Source organism: Triticum dicoccoides, chromosome 6A, assembly GCF_002162155.2.
Source record: "Triticum dicoccoides isolate Atlit2015 ecotype Zavitan chromosome 6A, WEW_v2.0, whole genome shotgun sequence".
Taxonomy (NCBI): Eukaryota; Viridiplantae; Streptophyta; class Magnoliopsida; order Poales; family Poaceae; genus Triticum; species Triticum dicoccoides.
Genome location: NC_041390.1, coordinates 620,010,440 through 620,031,193, shown reverse-complemented (window position 1 = coordinate 620,031,193; position 20,754 = coordinate 620,010,440). Strand labels below are relative to the sequence as shown.

At 45.3% G+C, this 20,754-nt stretch overlaps 1 protein-coding gene across 1 annotated transcript; it reads right to left on the bottom strand.

Annotated features, from left to right (window-relative positions):
- Positions 1 to 15,298: 15,298 nt before the first annotated feature.
- On the bottom strand, positions 15,299 to 18,913 carry LOC119318558 (protein FAR1-RELATED SEQUENCE 5-like). Its single transcript, XM_037593137.1, has 6 exons — positions 18,603 to 18,913; positions 18,397 to 18,528; positions 18,176 to 18,307; positions 18,005 to 18,055; positions 17,856 to 17,927; positions 15,299 to 17,764 (listed from the first exon to the last, which is right to left on the bottom strand). The coding sequence occupies exons 1-6, from the start codon at positions 18,627 to 18,629 to the stop codon at positions 15,620 to 15,622; spliced, it is 2,559 nt and encodes an 852-aa protein (XP_037449034.1). The 5' UTR covers positions 18,630 to 18,913; the 3' UTR covers positions 15,299 to 15,619.
- Positions 18,914 to 20,754: the final 1,841 nt, after the last annotated feature.

Below are 20,754 nucleotides of genomic sequence, written 5' to 3'. Positions count from 1 at the left end.
CGCTGGCGTCGCCACCGCCGGAGCTCCGCCGAGCGTCGGCCTCGCGCGCAGCCTCTTCTTGCCGCCGCGGATGACCACGGCGCCGGGTGGCGTCGCGCCGGCGCCGTCCCGTGCCGCCGCCGCACCGTCGAAGAAGCTACCCAATGCGGCATGGACGAAGAAGGGCAAAACATCCGCGAAGAAGAACAAGGCGGCGGACGGCTCCGGCATCACAAAGGCGAGGGGAAAAAAGCTTGCAGGGCGTTCGACGGCCGCGGCGGCTTCCGAAGCGTCGGCGAGCTCACTCGTTGAGCCGGCGGCCGACGCGCACCACGTGTTCGACGAAATGCCCCCAAGGTGAAAAAATTTCCAACTTTTCTTTTCTTCTTATTTTTTCAATGCATCATCATCACATATAGATAGCTTATTTGCATTGTTCAAAAAACTTTGTAGTCTCAACGATGATGCATACATGTCCACTATGGGTGTTGGGTCCAACAATTCGCATTGGTCTCAAACCAATGACATCCATTTCCAAGACCATGAGTTTGAGAGGTGGACGAGGAGGGTGAGGGAATTGTCGAGGCGCCGAAAGGAAGAGCGGGCAATTACTCAACCAACGATGACAAGTTACTATTGTGAAGGCAAGGGTCGAAGCCAATGAGGTGAGGAAAATGGCAAGGAACCAAGATGCCGTGGCCGAGGAGAGGAGGTTGGCGGTCGAGGAGAGAAGGGTGGCGGCCGAGAGGAGAAATGTAACTTTGGAGGAGAGGAAAGTGAGCAACGAGGAGCGAGCTAAGTTGTTGGAATGGGAGAAGCACTTGTTCTTCTTGGACACATCTAACCTCAATGCGGCGTAAAAAGAGTATGTCCATCTTGCCCAACAAGAAGTCTTGATCCAAAAAAGAGTCTTGGTTCGTGCAATGGGTGGCGGTGGCCTCGGCGCCATGGGAGGCATGGATGGCTTCGGCGCCATGGGTGGCGGTGGCCTCGGCGCCATGGGAGGCATGGGTGGCTTCGGAGTCATGGAAGGCATGGGTGCATCTCCGGCCGCCATGGGAGGCATGGGTGCACCTCCGGCCGCCATGGGAGGCATGGGTGACTTTGGAGTACCCTCCGACGCTATGGCCGCCATGGGAGGCATGAGTTTTGCTTCTCTCATGGGAGGCATGAGTGCACCTCCAGCCGCCATGGGTGCACCTCCGGCCGCCATGGCTTCTCACACACATTCTCATGAAGATGCCGTTGAAGATCTTGCCAACACCGTCAGAGCTTCACATGATGCGGTGCGTGATGCGGTGCGTGATGAGAAGAGGGAGGAAGATTCATCTTCGGAGGCGGAAGAGTCGTCTTCGAAAGATGAGGACGAAGACGAAGAAGACGAAGATGAAGATTGATGTGTCTTTCATGTCTTGAACTTTAGTTTGCATTTGAACTTGGTTGGATGAACTTGTGGGCATAAACTTTTATTCATTAACTTGTTTGTGTCAAATTTTACATGTTCATTTTTGTTCAAAATATCCATATATGCAAAATGCCCGGCGAGTCGCGCGCGCGCTGCATTATAGCGCGCTGCTGGAGCCAGCGCAGGCGGGCGCGCAAAACCAGCCGCAGCGCGCGCGGTAAACAGGTTTTTTGCGCGCGGCGCTTTAGCGCGGCTATTGGAGATACTCTTAAAACAACGAAAATTTACAGCGACGCGGTGTACGGTCGTCCGCCGTCGCACGCTCAACAGCCATCCGCCAATCGCCGGCCGCCAGCCTCTCTTCCTGCCCTCGCCCAGCGCTAAATAATCAAACGAATTAGGTATGGCCACCATTATCGCTCAATCACATGCATTTATATTAATTTTTACCTAGTTATGTTTATCCAATTTGTATGGCTAGGTTTTTAAATTAAGGGTACTACCTCTCTCTCAGTTTACAGGGCGTGCGCGTATCCCTAGGTCGTCAATTTGACCAAGCTAATACAAGTCATGTATTACAAAAAATATACCAATATAAACTTCAGATGTTCTATTTTCAAACGATGTAATTTTTGTGTTATATAGTTTATATTAGGGTGATAAAATTGACAACCTAAATATACGCGCAGGACTTGTAAACTGAAACGAAGGGAGTATCAGATTTGAGAATCGGGTTGCTGCAATTAATAAAACTCCCCTAATGATTCACATCTATTTGGATTATTTATCGACCAAGCTCGACAGTAGTAAGAACGAATGGCAAGTGAATGCACAATATGTACTACTACTTGGTTTTGTTTCTTTTGTATGTAAATCAAGACATATCGTTCTATATTGCCGTTGTTGTTTTTATTGGTTGGAATTCTTATGCTTTATTGTTCAACTTTACAAAATCAAATAGTATTGCAAGAGTAACGCTTCATTTTGGCTCAAAAAATACCGCTGGACATTTTAAGTCGTTGAGTGTGTTAATTTTATGTATATTGTTGTTTTTTATCCACCGTGTAGTATGTATATGTGGACACCGGGACATTTTGGTTCTGGGTCCGGATGGCCTAACAACAATAGTATAGTTAAGCAGGAATATGGATGTATCTGACCGACGTGACCATGCCGTCAGAGTATAAATACAGCGCACGTGCTTAATCATTTGTTTACTTATATAGTAAGCTGGGCATGCACAGTAGTAGTTCCTAGCTGCTTACCTGCTCGTCCTGCTGCAACTATTGCCATCACGCACCGTTGAACTCCCGAGTCAAACAAAATGGCTGAATCCATTGACCAGGTATATTTGTTAGTTACGGTATACGGTGCGCATGAACAGCGGTCAGTTGAGTGACAGGTGTATATAATACCAGCAATAATTTAGCAGATAATTAATCGTGTGGCCTTCTTCTTCTATGCAGTAGATATATAATATGGTCAATGAGAAGGTCTGCCAGTGCGAACGCTAAACAAGGAAACAATACTAATCTAGGACAACGACGTGACTTCAAATGGGCAAATGTCCATCCAATGATCCAATACGTACGCGCCTGCCTATCACAACGGAGAAAAACCTCACGACGCCTACAAAAGCAAAACAAAAATACACGATATAATAGGTACCTATAATAAAAGACGGTTTCTGCGATACAACTGCCACATTAATGTAGAGGCATGCTTAAGCATCAAGGCAGTCAAGTACTTGTTCAAATACATCTACAAAGGGCATGATCGGACATCCTTTCCGTTCGAGCAGGATATTATCAAATGAAATCCGATAATATAGGGATGCACGCTATGTATCTCCCTCCAGGCTATTTACAGGTTTTTTCAGTTCAAAATGTTTGGTGTCAGTCTATCTGTGCTACAACTCCAGCTTCATTTGCCAAACATGCATACAATTGCGTTTAAAGCTTCTGAAAATCTAGAACATGTTGTCGCTCGACCATCTTCTTCCAAGTCCATGCTTACAGAGTACTTTGAGATGAACCGAAAATTTCCAGCGGCACGGAAATGGTTGTATAGAGAGTTTTCAGAATATTATAGATGGATAGCTGGAAAAAATATGTGGCAGAATAGAAGAAATAAGAGAGCACAGATTGGAAGACTTGTGTATGCACATCCCGCTGAAGGAGAGAGGTACTAGTTGTGTGTGCTCCTAAGTCATGTCCGAGGTGCCACTTCATTTGATGATTTGAAAACAGTAAATGGCAAGCCATGCAGTTCCTTCAGGGAGGCATGTGAGCACTTAGGCCTCATTGAGCATGACAGGAGTCTTGATGATTGCATGGCGGAGGCTGCCACATTTCAGATGCCTTGTGCCTTAAGACGCTTATTTGCAACTATACTGGTATTCTGCGAGGCAACAGAAATCCGACAGATGTGGGACAAACATCTGGCAGCAATGTCCGAGGACTACGGTTGTAATCAATCCAATGAGGCAATACTTGAGCATATCAGGGATATGTTGCAATCCATGGGAAAGGAAATTACAAACTATGGACTTCCGGAATTGGTTGAGACCGATGGTTCTTATGACGGTGAGTATAGAAAGGTAACAGAGGAGAGGCAAATCAGCATGGACAAAGAACATCTAGATTTATTTACCAGTTTGAACACTGAGCAGCTGGCTGGTTTCAATGACATAATGGATCATGTGGTGAACCAAAAAAGACATATATTCTTTGTTGATGGTCCAGGCGGCACTGGGAAGACATACTTGTACAAGGCATTGCTTGCAAAGGTGCGTTCGATGGGCCAAATAGCCATCGCAACTGCTACATCAGGTATTGCGGCGTCGATAATGCATGAAGGACGAACAACACAATTCAGGTTCAAAATTCCAATCAAGCTCACCGATAACAACATGTGTAGTTTCACAAAGCAGAGTGGTACAGCTGAGTTGCTTAAACAAGCGTCTTTGATAATTTGGGATGAAGTCGCTATGACAAAACGTCAAGCAGTTGAGACGCTTGATAGATCACTACAGGATATAATGGAAAGTCGTTTGCCGTTTGGGGGAAAGGTTGTCGTCTTTGGTGGTGATTTCAGGCATGTCCTTCCTATTGTGACACATGGGACAAGAGCACAGATCACGGATGTGACACTTCTAAGATCCTATTTGTGGGATAAGGCACGCAAGAAAAGGCTCACGCGCAACATGCGGGCACAGTTTGATCCTTGGTTCTCCGAATACCTCATAAGGATCGGCAATGGAACGGAAGAGACAATTGGAGACGACTATGTTCGTCTCCTTGACGACATTGTGATCGGCTATACCGAGGATGAAAAAGCTATTAACACACTCATCGAAGATGTATTCCCATCGTTACATGCCAATGCTAGATCGAGAGAGTACATGAGTGCACGCGCAATTCTTTCGACCAAGAACGATCATGTGGATGACCTGAATGACAAGATGATCTCAAGGTTTCCACGCGAAGAAAAGGCATACCATAGCTTTGACTCAATCAAGGATGACTTGCAGAATAATTACACAATTGATTTTCTGAACTCGATCACACCAGATGGCTTGCCGCCGCATGTACTGAGATTAAAGGTCAACTATTCGGTCATTCTGCTCCGGAACCTCGACCCTCATAATGGCCTATGCAACGGAACATGGCTTATGATTAGAGCCTTCCAGGATAATGCAATCGATGCAGAGATTGTTGGTGGTCAGCATGCTAGAAAGAGGGTGTTCATACCTAGGATCCCTATGTCGCCCTCGGAGGACATCTCACTTCCTTTCAAACTTAAGGGAAAATAGTTCCCCATCCGCCTGAGTTTTGCAATGACAATTAACAAGGCGCAGTGTCAGACCATCCCAAACATCGGTATTTACCTTCCCGAGACAGTATTCTCACATGACCAGCTGTATGTTGCATTGTCAAGGGGAGTGTCGAGAGAGACAACACGGATTTTAGCCAAGCCAAACCAGGAGGTTGATAAATCCGGAAAAAGAACCAAGAACATTGTCTACAAAGATGTTTTGGACAGATGAGGCAGGTGCGTTATTCCATTATTGTATCTATATAACTAATTCTGAGCCTAACAATTTTCTCTTATTTTATTTGCAGGTTTTGATCAGATCGCACCACATAATGAGCATGAAAGAAGAATGGTGTCGATGTGACCTCCGACTCTGTGTGCCGGAGTCGTTTATTTGTGTGATTTATTTGTAAAGAGCATTGACATATCAGTTGTCCCAAAATGAAGAAGTGCAAATTTATGATCGCCAGAATTTGCAATAGTTCATTACTTGTGTCAATGATCCCAGCACATTTCCCTGTTTTGATAATGAAGCGAATGGGTTATGTTTTAGTATATCTGATTTGGCTATACTACTGCTTATTTATAAGAAAACTGAAGAACACTTGGTTTACATGGTTTCAAGTTTTAGCATACTTGCTTCTTGTTAATGTCGATTGTTATTACTACTATATTACACATACGTCCAGGACAGAGGTTGGCTTTACCAGCAAAATTTAAGCTGGCTGGAGTCGGCAGTGGGACACAACCTTTTTTCTTTTCTAAGGGGTACACGGCCTTTAAAAAAACTAAACACACTTTATTGATCAATAATGTTTATAGGGATACAATGGATGTATGGAGGATTGAGAAGCCAGAGATGGCAACCCATGTCCAGACCGAAAGCATGTTTAGTGAGACCATGTGCCTTGGTGTTTGTGTCGCCTTGTCCATGTGTAAGACCCGGCGGTGCCCATGGTTAAGGCCCGGCCCACCTAATAAAATGGAGAAGTCAGTCAACGCGTTGGTCGTGTCCATGTGTAAGGCCCGGCCCATCTGGAGGGACCGGCTGGTCTCTTGCGTTGACTGACTTCTCCATTTTCTCCGACAGGACACGGCCAACGCGTAGTCCCCAGTCGCCAGTCCCCACTCCCTCTCTCTTCTCCACCACCTCGCTCGCGCACCTTGCCTGCTGCTCGCCTGCTCCCCGCTGCCGCGCCGCCGTCTCGCCGGAGTCCCGCATTATCGCGCGCGGTGAGGTGAGCCCCGATTTCTTAGCCTCTTCCTCCCAAGACGCATACATCTTACTACTACTACTAGCAATGCCCGTGCTCGGAGATCCACGCGTCAAAGATCCGAACCGTCTGGGCTCCCGGCTGACCCCCATGGCTGGGGGTATACATTCCCATGCTACCGATAACTCTTTTGAGATCGTTTGTCTTTGGTCGGCTGGGACGGGCATGGGGATGCACTTAGGTTTTCCCGTACAAACCCAAGCGTGTGTTCCGTACCTTGCTGCCGTGTTAAATTAAGTTAAAATTTTGGAAATGCCACGCGGTTGCCTGGGGTAGTTCCGGCCGTCTTATTAACCTATCTTGAACGCACGGGTGCAATGCTGATGATTTTAGATCTGACTTTAGTTTGGTCATTGTTTAAGACCGGTCGGCCATAATGAGTGTACTTAATTATCTTGCTTGACACTAGCCATTCTTGAGAAGGCAGTTTTTCTGCATGGCACTAACTCTTTCTTGTGGAGTTGCAGGCTTGCATCAGACACCACTCTGAGTTGCAATGCTTTTGTTTCCTGAATGAGTTTGAAATTATATACACATGGATAGTTAGTCAACGGAGATTTCAGAAGCAACTATAGAAGCTCGAATGTTTGTCCGTCAGCAGATAGAAAGTGACTACATTAGTGTTCATAGCATATCCTACATTTAATTAGCATTCACTGGTGATATACTTTTGTTATTACGTATTTTTCACATATAGTAGTACAGAACTGATCCGATGTGTTAGCTTCCGTACTTCATTCAGACATTTAGTCGATATGGATACACACATACACTAAACAAAAGCAGCGAGGCTTCCTATATACGTTTGGTGCTCTGCTCCCTTGTTTTTATTTTGTTTTAATAGTTTGGATGCCTGGGGTTTCTTGTGTAAAAAAGACTGAAATGCTAAGAAGAGGGTATGTTTTCGAAGCTGTCACCATGGCGGTGGGGATGTAAAAACAAAGTTCAGAGGTTATTTACAAGAATATATGGGGGAAAGTGGATTTGGTTTCTTGGAGTTAAGCACCACAACTAGGCTAACTGAAACTGTCTCTGTTGTTTTCCCTGTAAATGTATTTCATACTGTAATAGTGTGTCTTACACAAGAAAGCAAAGTCCCTGACCAAGCTGATGTTTGTTATGGCTTTATGTACCCTGCAGAAAGTATGTCGGAAAGCAGTGAGGCTTCCTGTACTGACACATTCACTGTTTTCACTTATACAGGGTAGGTTTTCTATTTGCAGGTGCCATCTACAGGCCCTCATTGTTTCATTAGGATAGGAAAATATAAAAACGTGAATCTACATCTTACAATTAAACACCAAGTGGGCTAATTGATATTTTTTGTGTGTGTGGAAGCATCACTGTAATTGTGCATTTTACAGAAGAAACTATTGGAGTCCCTGACCAAACTGATGTTTGTTATGGCCTTATGGTCCCTGCAGAGAATACGGCGGAAGAAGCTGACACCGTGGGTCCGTGGCAACACCGTTAGGACTTAGGAGAAGGCTTGGAGGTTCATCCCTGCTAGAAGAAGCTGACAGAGTGGCAATATCGATAGGAGAAAAAGTGCTGCTTGGAGACTCATCGCTGCCGGAAGAAGCTAACAGGATGGCAATACCGTCAGGGGAAGGCTTACAGCTTGTACATTCTCCGCAGCCTCAGCAGCAAGAGATCACTATTGACCATAGTCCACACATGTCGACTGATGAGTTGCTCAAGGTGATAAAAGGAGCCAATGGCATGCCGGTGCTGTTTGTCCCCTCCAGCAATGGCCGACTGGCAGCGGTAGCCGTGGATGGCCTTCAGAGTCTGGTACCTGCCAATCGCAGCAACGAAGAGTCTGCTGAAAAGAAGCACGAAGCTTTCTGTTCCTGGTTGATGCTCCTGATGTCACTGGTCGCCACCGTCACCTTCACCGCAGGGCTCACCCCACCCGGTGGTTTCTGGGCCGCCGACGACAAATCCAACGGGTACGTCGCTGGTATGTCAGTTATGCGCAGCAAATCTTACATGAGGTACTTGAACTTTTACTACAGCAACACGACCGCTTTCTTCACATCCTTGATGATCATTGGAATGCTCGCCAGAAACATAAATAACCTACAGCCCACTTACTTGAAGAGTAATATTTTCAAAGGCGTGGTAGTTACTTGTTTTATGAGCTTGGGGTGTAGCTATATCTCCGGAACGTGGGACGGATCACCTTTTCGACTGATTTACCCCATTACTGTGTTTCTACTCAACATTGTTTACATGGTCCTGCCTTGGCTTCAGAATTGGATCCAAAGCCGCAGTGGATCCAATGCAAGAAACCCTCAATAGGTTGGCTTGTTGCTACGAATAAATTAGTACAGTAAGGAAGATGATTTTACAGAAGAAACAAGAAGAGAAGTCCTTACAACAGCCTGCCTGCAAATTTATGCCGTCACAGGGGGAAACAATTGGCCTGTTTTCGATTTGTAAACGTGTGTGAGAACTTGTTTTGCTAATCAAGACTCCTATTTGTAAACGTCATGTTGTAATTTGATTCATGTCAAGAAGAGTCCATCATCTCTTTTTTGGGTTCAGATTGGCTGAATTTGCACAACAGTCACCTCATTTTGCCTCTGTGAACCGTCAGATAAAAAACAGACAGCCCAGATTTAGCTTCTAATCTGAACCGTTCGCCTCATTTTGCCTCTGTGAACCGTTTTCTCCTGTAAATGTTTACTGTAGCACCTAATCTGAACCGTTTGCCTCAAATCGGATGGCCCGCAGACAGCAATGTCAGTGATATTGTAGCTGAGCTGATTTAGTTTCTCAACGTGAGCTAAATCCGGAGCGCTCGTCTTTGTCAGCTAGACCTCAGCATTGTTGGTGGTCGCACGATTATTACTAGCTGTTGAGATATACGAAGGAAAATGATAGACGCAAGAATGCCATCGAAATTTCTGTACGTGTTGTTGTCTGATGTGAAGTGACATCTAAGGGCACCTCCAACAATCGCCTACAACCCAAGCGGTGCCGGTATTGAAGCGGCACGCCGGCAAAGAGTGCCACCCGCTGTGCACGCCTTCTCTCCACATTGAACCAATCCTCCTCAAGTTCGTTAGCCAGGATAGATTAGACGGAGCTCTAGCGTGGTTTCCTGCTAGCCCCACGAGGCAGCGAGGTTAGGGATTCCTGCTAGCTCTTGTCTGATTGTTGTAATTTTAATTATCGAGGCAATCCCGCGAGACGGGGGGCCTTCGGTTGGACAACCGACTCTTGTTGCGGGACGCATGCCGATCAAGACGTAATTTGGACACATCCCCACTTCGGTTCGTAACAAGCATATCTCGATGGGTGACTTCTAGCGCACAAATTAAGATCATATTGGATCCCAACACAAATATATTGTTGTAAGATTAAGACCTCATACCCATACCTATTTTTATTATGTGTGTTCCCCTTCGGTTTGTTTGATTTTGATCTGGTCAAAAGCTGGAATTTCTCTTTAACAAAAGCTTGCTTGATACCCTAACTTTAAGGGGCCTTCCTTCCGTGGGTTCGATAACTCAGTGTCACCTCTAGTAAAATAGGCGAGAATCCTTTCTGCTTCATTTCCAGCTCACAAAAGGAAGTAATCAACAACCGACGACCAGTAGTGCCGCCAGAACGAGTCGTCGACGCGCTGTTGTGGCCGCTCCCAACCGGAGCCTGCTTGACCATGTCGATGATAATTGGGAAGTCTTCGTGCATGTGCCCCTAAGGATCGATGCTCTAGAGCCGCAGTCGACGCCGCTGAACCCTTGAATAGATCTGAAGCAACCCACACAAAATCTCGTCTTAGCACACACATGACGAGAAACACTAACCTCGCAGCCCAAGGAGACGACTGGAATCTACGCCAAAGCTCCGTTTGTTACGTCTAGTTGAACGAATTCAAGGAGGATCAACGTTTGCACGTTACACTTTTGTTTGTAAAAGTTTGAGGACTCTGTTTTTGCAACCCATTAGCAACTCCTATTTGGGCACCTAAAGTTGTCATGCTGATTGCTTTGTATACCATGGGTACACGGGGTCACGAATACGACCAGGTATCAATATCGTTGTCTCTTTTTCTTTGTCAGCTAGACCTCTACAATGCTGGTTGCATATGAGTGAGTCGAAAGTACAGAAGTGTGTGTGCTGTCTAGTAGCATGGTTAACATTCAGAATTTCAGAGTGAAGGAGGACGGGTATTGTTCAGTCGATCCCTCTTGAGAATATTTGTAGCGGTATACACTGTACTTCCTGCTTCCCACGGAATAGATGAGCTTAATTAGTTTGTTGTTCAGAATTTTCGAGGAAGCAGGTCCGTGCTTTCCCTCCCCCGATACGGCGGTACTTCTCATATATCCATAGTACGCATAGTAGGCATTGATTTTGTGGGAAGGGCGGACGGTAGCATGCTACTCCCTTCGTTCCAAATTATTTGTCACAGAAATGGATGTATCTACAACTAAAATACATTTAGATACATCCATACCTGCGACAAGTAATTCGAAACGGAGAGAGTAGATAGCGAGGTTCATAGCACTTAGCGATTTTAGATCTAACTTATTATGTTCTTGTGAAACCGTGATGGTTGGAGTGACATACGGAGCACATATGTAGTAAGCTTCGCTCGCCGGTTCTACCTGCAGGCTACATGTACTCCCTTCGTTCCAAATTACTTGTCACAAGTATGGATGTGTCTAGATGTATTTTAGTTCTAGATACATCTATTTCTATGACGAGTAATTTGGAACGGAAGGAGTAGTATACATAACCCTAACCATTCTTGATGAGCTGCAGGCTCGTAGCACATCGATCTGGTATACCTAAGCTAGGTAGCAAGGTGTCCCCTTGGACTTGGAGTTTACTACGTTGGCGTACCTGACCTCGTACGTCCTGCCCTCCAGCAACTCCATTCCACATGTATGCATCCGGTCTTTTTCCCTCTCTCTAACTTGCTTCAGATCGCTGGGAAGCAGTTACGGAGGTTTGTTCCGGCCATATTTTGTTCGCAGGGCAAAACAGATCGAATTCACGTGGTTTAACCTCGTCGTTGCGGTCCATGTTATTATTTTTGAATTGGGAGCCCTTAAGCACAATCTGTTGTCCGATTAATTAGTGAAAACTTAGACGTAAAACGGACGAATAATTAGTGCAGACACACACACACCAACAAAGAAAGAAAGGAACTCCATCGAGGCTGTCCACAAACTGTCGTCCTGATCACTTCTTTTCGAGCAAGTGACTCCTTTGCTTCGTAATACGCTTGTGCCCGAAATCCAATTCGGCTCTTGAGAGCATATGCTCCTGCACATCTTTTTCTTTCTTGCAAATGTCAATATTTTTTGGAAAAAATAAAGCATTTTGACTTGTGAACAAAAAGTCAAACTACAAATGTTACATTTTTTTTTCATTTTTTCACCAACGAATCACTGCTAACCCATTTCGCATGGAAAGTGTCAAGCATCTACAAAAGAAATCAGATTATTTAAAATTTACTTACTATTCACTCTGTCCGAAAATACTTGTCGGAGAAATAGATTTATCTAGATGTATTTTAGTTCTAGATACATTAATTTTATCCATTTCTTCGAAGTACTTTCGGATGAAGGGAGTATTTATTTTGAATTTACCGTTCATCAAGGAGTCCGTGCACCCCTAGTCATCCCCGCTTGTGTCTTCCTTTATAACCATGCACTCCCGACACTTCTTTGTCCGACTTCACTATAGCCCTCACCGCAGTCAACGCATGAGCTCCTAGTCGGCCTATGCCAACAATCGACCAAAGGCGTAGAGGACAAGGAAGCTCCAACTTCCGTGACAAATCTTGCTCGAGAAAGAAGCACATCTTGCACCGACAACACCAAACGTGGCCACCAAAGATCACGAAACGCCGAATCTACCTTTCGCCTGACATCATTGCCACTGTGTTACCTCTTAACACGCAATTTCGACTTCACCACTGCATAACAAGAATACACGAGGGCAAACCTAGGGATATGACAAGTGGTCGACGACGAACAAACATGTCAGGCCTAGCTCCTCTAACCAAGTACCCTCCGAAAATGCATGTTAAGATAATCTCCTACCTAAAAGACATCTATACTAAAGAAAACAATCTTTGTCCTAATCAAAACCCTTCCGGAAGGGTGAGCCATTCGGCTATGCCGTGACTCGATACAAAGTCTTTGAAAGAAGATACTTGTCATGCAATAACTGAATCCAAACTTCATCTTTCTCTGAAGTAAAGGCTGTACAACCATTTACCAAGAAGGCATTTGTTCTTAATCTCGAGGTCTTCATTGACATACCCCCTTGCTCTTTAGGTCGACATAATGTAGCCCACCTCGCGAGGCGGTATTTAGTCTTTACTTCACAAGTAAGCAGTAGATCACTATGCCAGAAAAATCTAGAGTGGTAAAAATCTACATGCCTGCTATGTTTACCTAATGAACATGCACTCTATATTTCATTAAGGTAGGAAAATACAAAAATAAAGTTCCATATGATTGTTGCCGGAAATTAGATTTACATCTCACACCCATTAATGAAAGATACGCATGCTATGCGTATTTGAGGAAAAAAGATTTACATCTCACAAGTAAGCAGTAGTTGGGACAATCAGAATCCTCACTTTAACAATGGTTTCACTAGAGAGATAGCCGTTGACCCATCGTTGTATGCCATGACTTCATGAACCTTGTTCGTCCCCTTTTTTTTTTTGAAAAGGGGAGCAAGCCCCGGCCTGTGCATTGAGCGATGCACGCAGCCAATTAACCTTGTTGGTTCCCTTAAAACCTGACCCGAGTTGATGCTTATTGCAGACAGCATGCCTGAAGAAGTTGTTACAACAAACAGAGTGGCAACATCGTCAAGACAGGTTGTAGTTGGAGATTTGCCGGACATTGAACTGCAAGAGATCATTATTGACAATCGCCCGTACATATCAATCGGTGGCTTGCTGAAGATAATAAGAATTGCCGATGGCATGCCGGTGTTGTTGGTGCCCTCCAACGACGGCCGGCTGGAGGCAGACTGGATAAGTTGTTGCCTGCAGCTGTTCGCAACAACGACGATGCCGCCGCTGAAAAGAAGCAGCAGGATCTACGTAACTGGCTGTTGCTTCTAGCATCACTGGCTGCCACCGTCACCTACACCGCAGGGCTCACCCCACCCGGCGGCTTCTGGGCCGGCGCCGACGAGGCAAACGGATACGTCGCTGGCAACTCAGTTTATCACTGGCTGCTATTGTTTCTTCTGCAAAATCCTCTTCCTTACCATGCATTATTGGTTTGTATTTGTGAGTATGTTTCTATTTGTAGTTGCGAGAGAACCCTGTATTTGCTTTTGTAATCTGATTCATTTATATGCCAGCGATAGAATGAGCTAAAATTAATTATCGTCATTTTTATGTCAGCCAGACCTCTGCTATTGGTGGCCTGAAAAAGTATGGAGGATGTCGTGTAGTTGTGCACTTGTGCTGGCTGCTGGCACTGTTAGCTAGTGAGATAAAAACAGAAATGAGATAGAATAGGGATGCTCAATGGAAACTTGTATGAACATTGCTTTGCGACTTGAAGGTGACTCAGTTCCTTTTGTAAAGGGTTTAGGGTAGATATGATCAAGCCACATTTATTACTCCCCCCGTCTCATATGTAAGATGTTTTTTGACACTAGAGTAGTGTCAAAAAACGTCTTATATTACGGGGCGGAGGGAATACAATTTATCATGCAGAGCTTTGCAATCAGCGGTCCAGCTGCCAGGGTGGGGATGAAGAACTTTTTTACCAGGTGAAATCTTGGTTGGCAGTTTGAGTGGGAATCAGCCGGCAGAACAGATAAGCCGTTGTTCTTGAGAAGAAAAACAGAGAGGAAACTAACGTTGGTCGTTGGGGATTTTGGGTGCAGGGAGAGAGAAATCAGAAACAACCCAGGCGTACATGCAGGAAGGCAATGCCATATCTTCATAGATGCACTTGGCTTTACTACCCAACAGTTTCAGGCAACGCGTTTATAGCACAAACCAGAATACTAGCACACCATGCGAACCATGAATCACTCTTAACAGAATCACGACGCCAAATCCGTAACAGTCAATGCAAATCCAGGACAAGCCGCTGTTCTTCGCAAGAAAAACAGAGAGGAAATTAGCTTTGGGGGTTTTTGTACGAGGGAGGGATAAACAGGCCTTGATTTTATCATCTTTTGCAACACAACAACACACTAAAAATACTAGTCTATATCTATATCTATATCTATATCTATACCAATATAAAATGGCTCAAATAGGCAGATCCGAACCATCTCGGCCATCAAATCATGTTATCTAGCGGTTCAAATCGCTCCAATGTTCAGCACCAAATATGTTTAACACTCTAATTACCCACCACTGCCATTGGTTATAAACACGTTTTGACTCAACGCTATCCCTTCTGCCATGTAATTAATACCCTATCATTCCCGTGAAAAAGTAATTGATATATTACCAAATACCAATGTGCAACAGATATATTTTACCTAATATAATGTGTAACTAATATCCTACCTAATATAAACATGCATTGCACGTACATTATTACTAGTATGAAAAACAGCAGCAGCAGTACTGAATTTCGAAACTAGCGGTGCTCCAGGTTTTGTTCAAAACTGTTCATCAGTGTCTGCGCGAAGTGCTCAGCAAGTAGGGCGCAATCACGCGACTGCAAACATCTGCCCGTCAACATCAGAGTGCAATTCAAACACACAGCAGGTAAAAATAAGATGCACTTGGTTTTACCCAACAGTTTCAGGCAGCATATTTAGCACAACAGGAATACACCACATGAACTGCATGCAGGTACTAACATAAACAGAATCACGACGGCGAATCTGTAACAAGTTAATGCATGGATACATTTTAGCACAACCAGAGTACATCTCATGAACTGCATGCAGGTACTACTAACATAGCAGAATCACGACGGCAAATCCTTGACAGTTAACAATGCATGAATCATGAATGCAACAATAGACTACGTAGCACTCGTCTCTCAAGTTACACAGGAAAAACAAGCCTTACCAGCTACTCTACATTGTGCACACGAGCAAGATCAACTCCCCAACCCGAGTACCTAGAGACTTCTGCTGCTGAACACGTCCACTGTAGCCCAAACTCAGCACTTACCGTCTAAACGTGATCATTCGCCATCGCCATCGTCGCCATTTTCTCCCGGATCCTGTCCAGCTCCAGCATGAACTCGTCGCACTTGGCACCGTCGCCGCAGATCTCCCTCCCGATCCCAGCCGCCTTGCTCATCAGTGCCGCGTACCTCGCCGCATCCTCCTCGCGTTGCGCCGCCACCACCAACCGCCCCTCCTCACGCCGCTCCAGCTGCTCCTCCCTGAAACCGTCGGTCCACCGGGCCACGATGTATTTCTCCGGTATCTCGTCGATGCCAAACTGCGTGAAGAGCCTGAACACGTGGCAGCAGAGGATCCCGTCCCTGGCGAACTTGGTGCACTGGCACGTGTACGTGTCGGTGAGGCCGGGCTCGATTGACACCTCGAAGGAGTCCCGGTCGTACTCCGGGTTCTCGTAGCTGTAGGCCTTGTCCAGCCTGTACAGGGTGCCTCTTTCTATCTCCTGCACTTTGAATGCTGTGGAGTGGAGGAGCTCCTTCTGGACTTTCAGGAAGATCTGCCTTGTGTAGACACGTGATGCGTGCCTTTCTATCGGCTGCAGTGAGAAGCATGAAGGCTCGGTCGCCGCTTCCAGTACATCTTCCTCGTCCGTTTTCTTGATCTTATCCTGCATCTCCTCGTACTTTTCAATCAGATTCTCTATCTTGTCCTTGGGAAGCACATTCTCTTTGAACAGTGAGAATGCCCCCTGGCTGCCTCTGGCTGAAACGACAAAAGGGAAGAAATCCTGCATGAAATAAACAGGAGCCCAGGTCTTCCTCATCTCCCACAGCAACTGTAGGTACTCGTTTTCACTTGCATCATGTCTCTGAATGAGTGCACTCCATCCTTGTTCGAACTCCGTCTCTGTCAGTGAACTGTCAACTAAGATGTCCAGCTCTGCTTTCATGTTGCCTCTTGCTGCCACAAAGGCCGCCATCTTTTCCTGGGCTTTCCCGTTCCATCTGCAGAACCTGTGCCTTGCTTGTGGCATGACCTCGGCTATTGCCTTCGCCATGGCTTCGTCCTGGCTTGTTATGACTGATCTTGGTATTTGACCTCCTCCCATCTCCTGCAGAAACGTTTCGAGCATCCATTTGTAGGTTTCAGCTTTTCGATCTTGCAGCAAGGCACACCCTAACACGATTGTTCTCCCACGGCTATTCATCCCAGTGATAGGAACGAAAGGCATGTTGTGTCTATTTGTGCTGAAGGTGGTGTTAAACGATACGAAATCACCAAAGATTTCATAATCCATCCTTGACCTTGCATCAGTCCAGAAAATGCTCCTAAGCGTGCCATCTTCATCCTTTTGCACGGTATAGAAAAAACATGGGTCCTGGAGCTGCAGTTGCTCGAAGTGGTTCAGTGTTTTCTCAACATCTAAGTTTGCTTTCCTCCATTGTTCAGCAGACTGCAAGATCAGTGCTTGTTTTTCCTTTGATGGCAATTCCCGAAAAAAGCCACTCATTCTTCTTAAAATCTTGAGAATCTCTCCGGGAGGCACCCTGCTTTGCTGAAGAACTCTTGAGAATGACCTCTCTTCAGGTGACATGTGTTTTTGGCTCGTTAAGAATCTTGTGAACGAACGGCTTGGAGATAACGGATGGTTATGTTCATTCTGAACTGCTGCGATCACCCACTCTCCCTTGATAAGCTTCACGATGATCTTTGCCTGGCAATTTGTCTTCTCTATGACATTCTTCTTCCTCTTCCTCTTCAGGTTCAGGTCCTCAACTAGCTTTACCTTGCGATTCCTGTTGCAGTCTAGCTGAAACCTCTGTCTCTTGTAGTTTCTTCCCCTGACCACCACGAAACCAGTCTGGAGAGCATAAGTGTTGTAGTACTCGTGTGCATCTTCGAGGGTTGGGAATTTCATTCCAACTTGCGGTGCTTTAACAGTGCCCAGTGCCTCAGGGGCAGGATAGAAGAACCTCCCTTCCTCCTTTTCTGACTCACTACCAGAGCTGCTGTCTGAATCACTTTGACTGCCTGTATCGTCGCTAGATATGTCATCGATTTCCATAACATCATGTTCTTCAGCAGTCACCAGCTGCAGCGAACGGTCCACATAGCTGGCGTTTCTCTCCAGTTTAACAGACAATGCGATTGCCGCTTCTTCATCGTCATCCATGAGCTCTGCTGATCGTTCCTGCAGGCAAGCGCATAGTTTATATTATCCCCTGAGTATATTGAAATGTCCAAAATACCAGTACTTGCTATATTTTGTTTGGCTTCCATACCTCACGGTTGTGGCTGAGCAGCTGTATCCTTGGTCGTCTCACCGGTTGTTTGCCAGCATCCAGACGAGCTTGCTGTCATTTCATTCCAAGTTAACACCAGACATTAAGTAATTTCTAAGAAGGGAAGGTGAAGTAGTGACTCCAAGTACCTTAACGACGTTGCACGCAGGTGCTGGCGTCTTCTCATATCCCTTACTAGCCTGTGACAATAACAGATATGTGTGAGACACAGTAATCCAATGTGTCTGCTTGTTTTCTTCAATGTTATCTACTGATAGATGCACAGATGAAGGGACAAAAACTGTGATGTGCTCAGGTACCTCTTCTCCATACACCTGCACTTTGCGCAGGATCGGCACATGGGAGCCATCATCCCCAGCCACAATGTATATCACTCTCTTGTTCGAGGAGCTCCCGGGGGTTTTCGCCGAACTGTTGCTCGACTTCGCAACCTGCAACAGTTGCAAAGAGCACACTTTCACTCAAATCTACACGCCACACATACTGCCAAGTCCTCAACAAAGGGCTCCAGTAATCTTACCACTCTGGAACTGGTCGGCGGAGCAGCAACAGCTACTGGCACCTGCTGCGCGTGACTGCCTGCTGCCCGGGCCGGCAGCGCACTGGCCGTCTGAACAGCCGGCTGCGCCGGAGTCGCGGGATCTTCTTTCGCCTGAAACAAAACGATTTGTCAGGCATAAACCCTGCGTGGCGGAACATGTATGGTGGGCTTTGGCGGGGCATTACCGTGTAGGCAGCAAGATACTCCTCCATCGCCGGTGCCCGCCGGTAGCAAGCGCGCTTCGGCGGAGGTGGACTGGGAGTCTAGATCCGGATTCGAATGGGGAGAGGAGAGGAGGGGCGAGGGGTTTGGGCCTGGATCCCGTGCGGGTGACGGGGCGAGGGTGGGGAGGGGAGGTGGCGGCTGGATCTGGACGGGGAGGGAGGATACGGTGGTGGTGGTGGTGGCGGCGGCGGCGGCCGCCGTTGCTGGAGTGACGGGGAGGAGGAGAGGTAGGTATCCTGCGCCGGCTGCGGAGAATAGGGCTATGGGAGAGAGGAGCGGAGTTTCCCTATTGGTCGCCTGTAGCAAAGGGTTGACGCTACGACGCGCCTGAGTGCGGGCACATGGGCCGGCCCGACTTGGGTAGCTCAAGCCCACGAGCGGTTTTGTTTGCATTCTCTCAACGTCTTCGGGTCTTCTCTACCAGTTTTCACCATTTTTTTCTGTCTTCTTTTATTTTTTTATAGTTTTACTTTGTCATTTCTTTTTCTCTCATTTTATAAATTATTCCTTAATTTCTTTTTACGTTTTTCGTTTTATTTCTATTTTTTCTTTCCTTTTTCCTTTTTTTAATTTCTATAAAACAAGTTTAGAAGTTAGTGAATACTTAAAAACACGGACAATTGTTGAAAGTTCTCATAATATTTAAAATTTATGTACTATTTGGAATTAGACAACATCTTCAACATTCATGAATGTTTAAAAAACTGGTGAACTTTTTCTTCAATAATACAGTTTAGATCTTTCAAAAATCAGATAGCCTATTTTCTTTAACCAGACTAGCAAACCGAAATACGTCCTAAAACACATCTATAAATTTTTAAGTTGTCACGACATAACTTTATTGGATATACATTGTCTTATTTTTTTTGGAATAACATATAAACAATGCGCTGGAGAGCCCATTGGTGTTGAGCCTGGAATCCTGTGCGCTGGTGGGGCGAGGGTGGGGAGAGGAGGTGGCGGCTGGATCTGGCCGGGGAGAGAGGATACGACGGCGGCGGCGGTGGCCGCTATTGCTGGAGGGACAGGGAGGAGAAGAGGTAGGTATCCTGCGCCGGCTGCGGAGAATAGGGCTATGGGAGAGAGGATCGGAGTTTCCCTATTGGTCACCTGTAGCAAAGGGTTGACGCTATGACGCGCCTGAGCAAGCGCACATGGGCCGACCCGACTCGGGTAACTCAAGGCCACGAACGATCGTCTCTACCGGTTTCACCATTTTGTTCCGACTTTTTTATTTTTTATAGTTTTATTTTATCATTTCATTTTATTCATTTTATAAATTGTCCCTTAATTTCGATTTACTTTTTCATTTATTTTAGTTTTTAGCTTTCCTTTTCATTTTTTAGTTTCTAAAACATGAATATTTTTTACTATCTGCAATTTTTTAGAAATGATGATTATTTTAAAACCTATGATTTTTTTAGAAGTTTGTGAATACTTAAAACCATGGGACATTCTTAAAGTTCTCGTGAATATTTAAAATTTATAGATTTTTTGGAATTCACAAACATATTTAATATTCATGCATGTTTAAAAAATGGCGAACACATTTTTTCAATAATACAATTTTGATCTTTAAAAAATCTGATAGCCTATTTTCTTTAAACAGACTAGCAAACTGAAATACGTCCCAAAATACCTGTAAGTCTTTAAGCTGTCATGACATAAATTTATTGAATATACATTTTTTTATAAAATTGGAATAACATACAAACAATGCGCTAGAGAGCTGGTTGATGTTTTCTTGTCTTTGGTTTAGGAAAAATAGATAGTTTCCAAAAGTAAAAAAAACATCTCAAACAAATCAGAAATTGTTTTTCAATCAAAAGAGGGTGTGCGCCAAAAGACGAAGCTAGGAGGCCGACATTACCCACATACGCTACCCAATCGCCTTAGGGCTAGTGTGCGCCCCTGGCTCATAAATACGCAAAAAAACTTCCTTAGAATTATAGAGTAATTTTCCGCTGTGCTTTGGTAATTCGAGATGTTCTAATGTAGTGTGGGTAGGTACCACATGAAATCTGCATTGTGTTACTAGGGTCGTGTGGAGAAGGATGGTAGTCCAGTGTTGAGGTTGGAGTGGCGCATCCTTGTTAATCGGGGTTCGGCTCC

Excerpts from the sequence above, each read along its gene's own strand:
- LOC119318558 (XM_037593137.1), bottom strand. The coding sequence starts at position 18,629 with ATGGAGGAGTATCTTGCTGCCTACACG. Across the intron at positions 18,529-18,602 it reads AGTATCTTGCTGCCTACACG|GCGAAAGAAGATCCCGCGAC; the intron begins GTAATGCCCCGC and ends GTTTTGTTTCAG. Across the intron at positions 17,928-18,004 it reads CTGCGTGCAACGTCGTTAAG|CAAGCTCGTCTGGATGCTGG; the intron begins GTACTTGGAGTC and ends ATGAAATGACAG.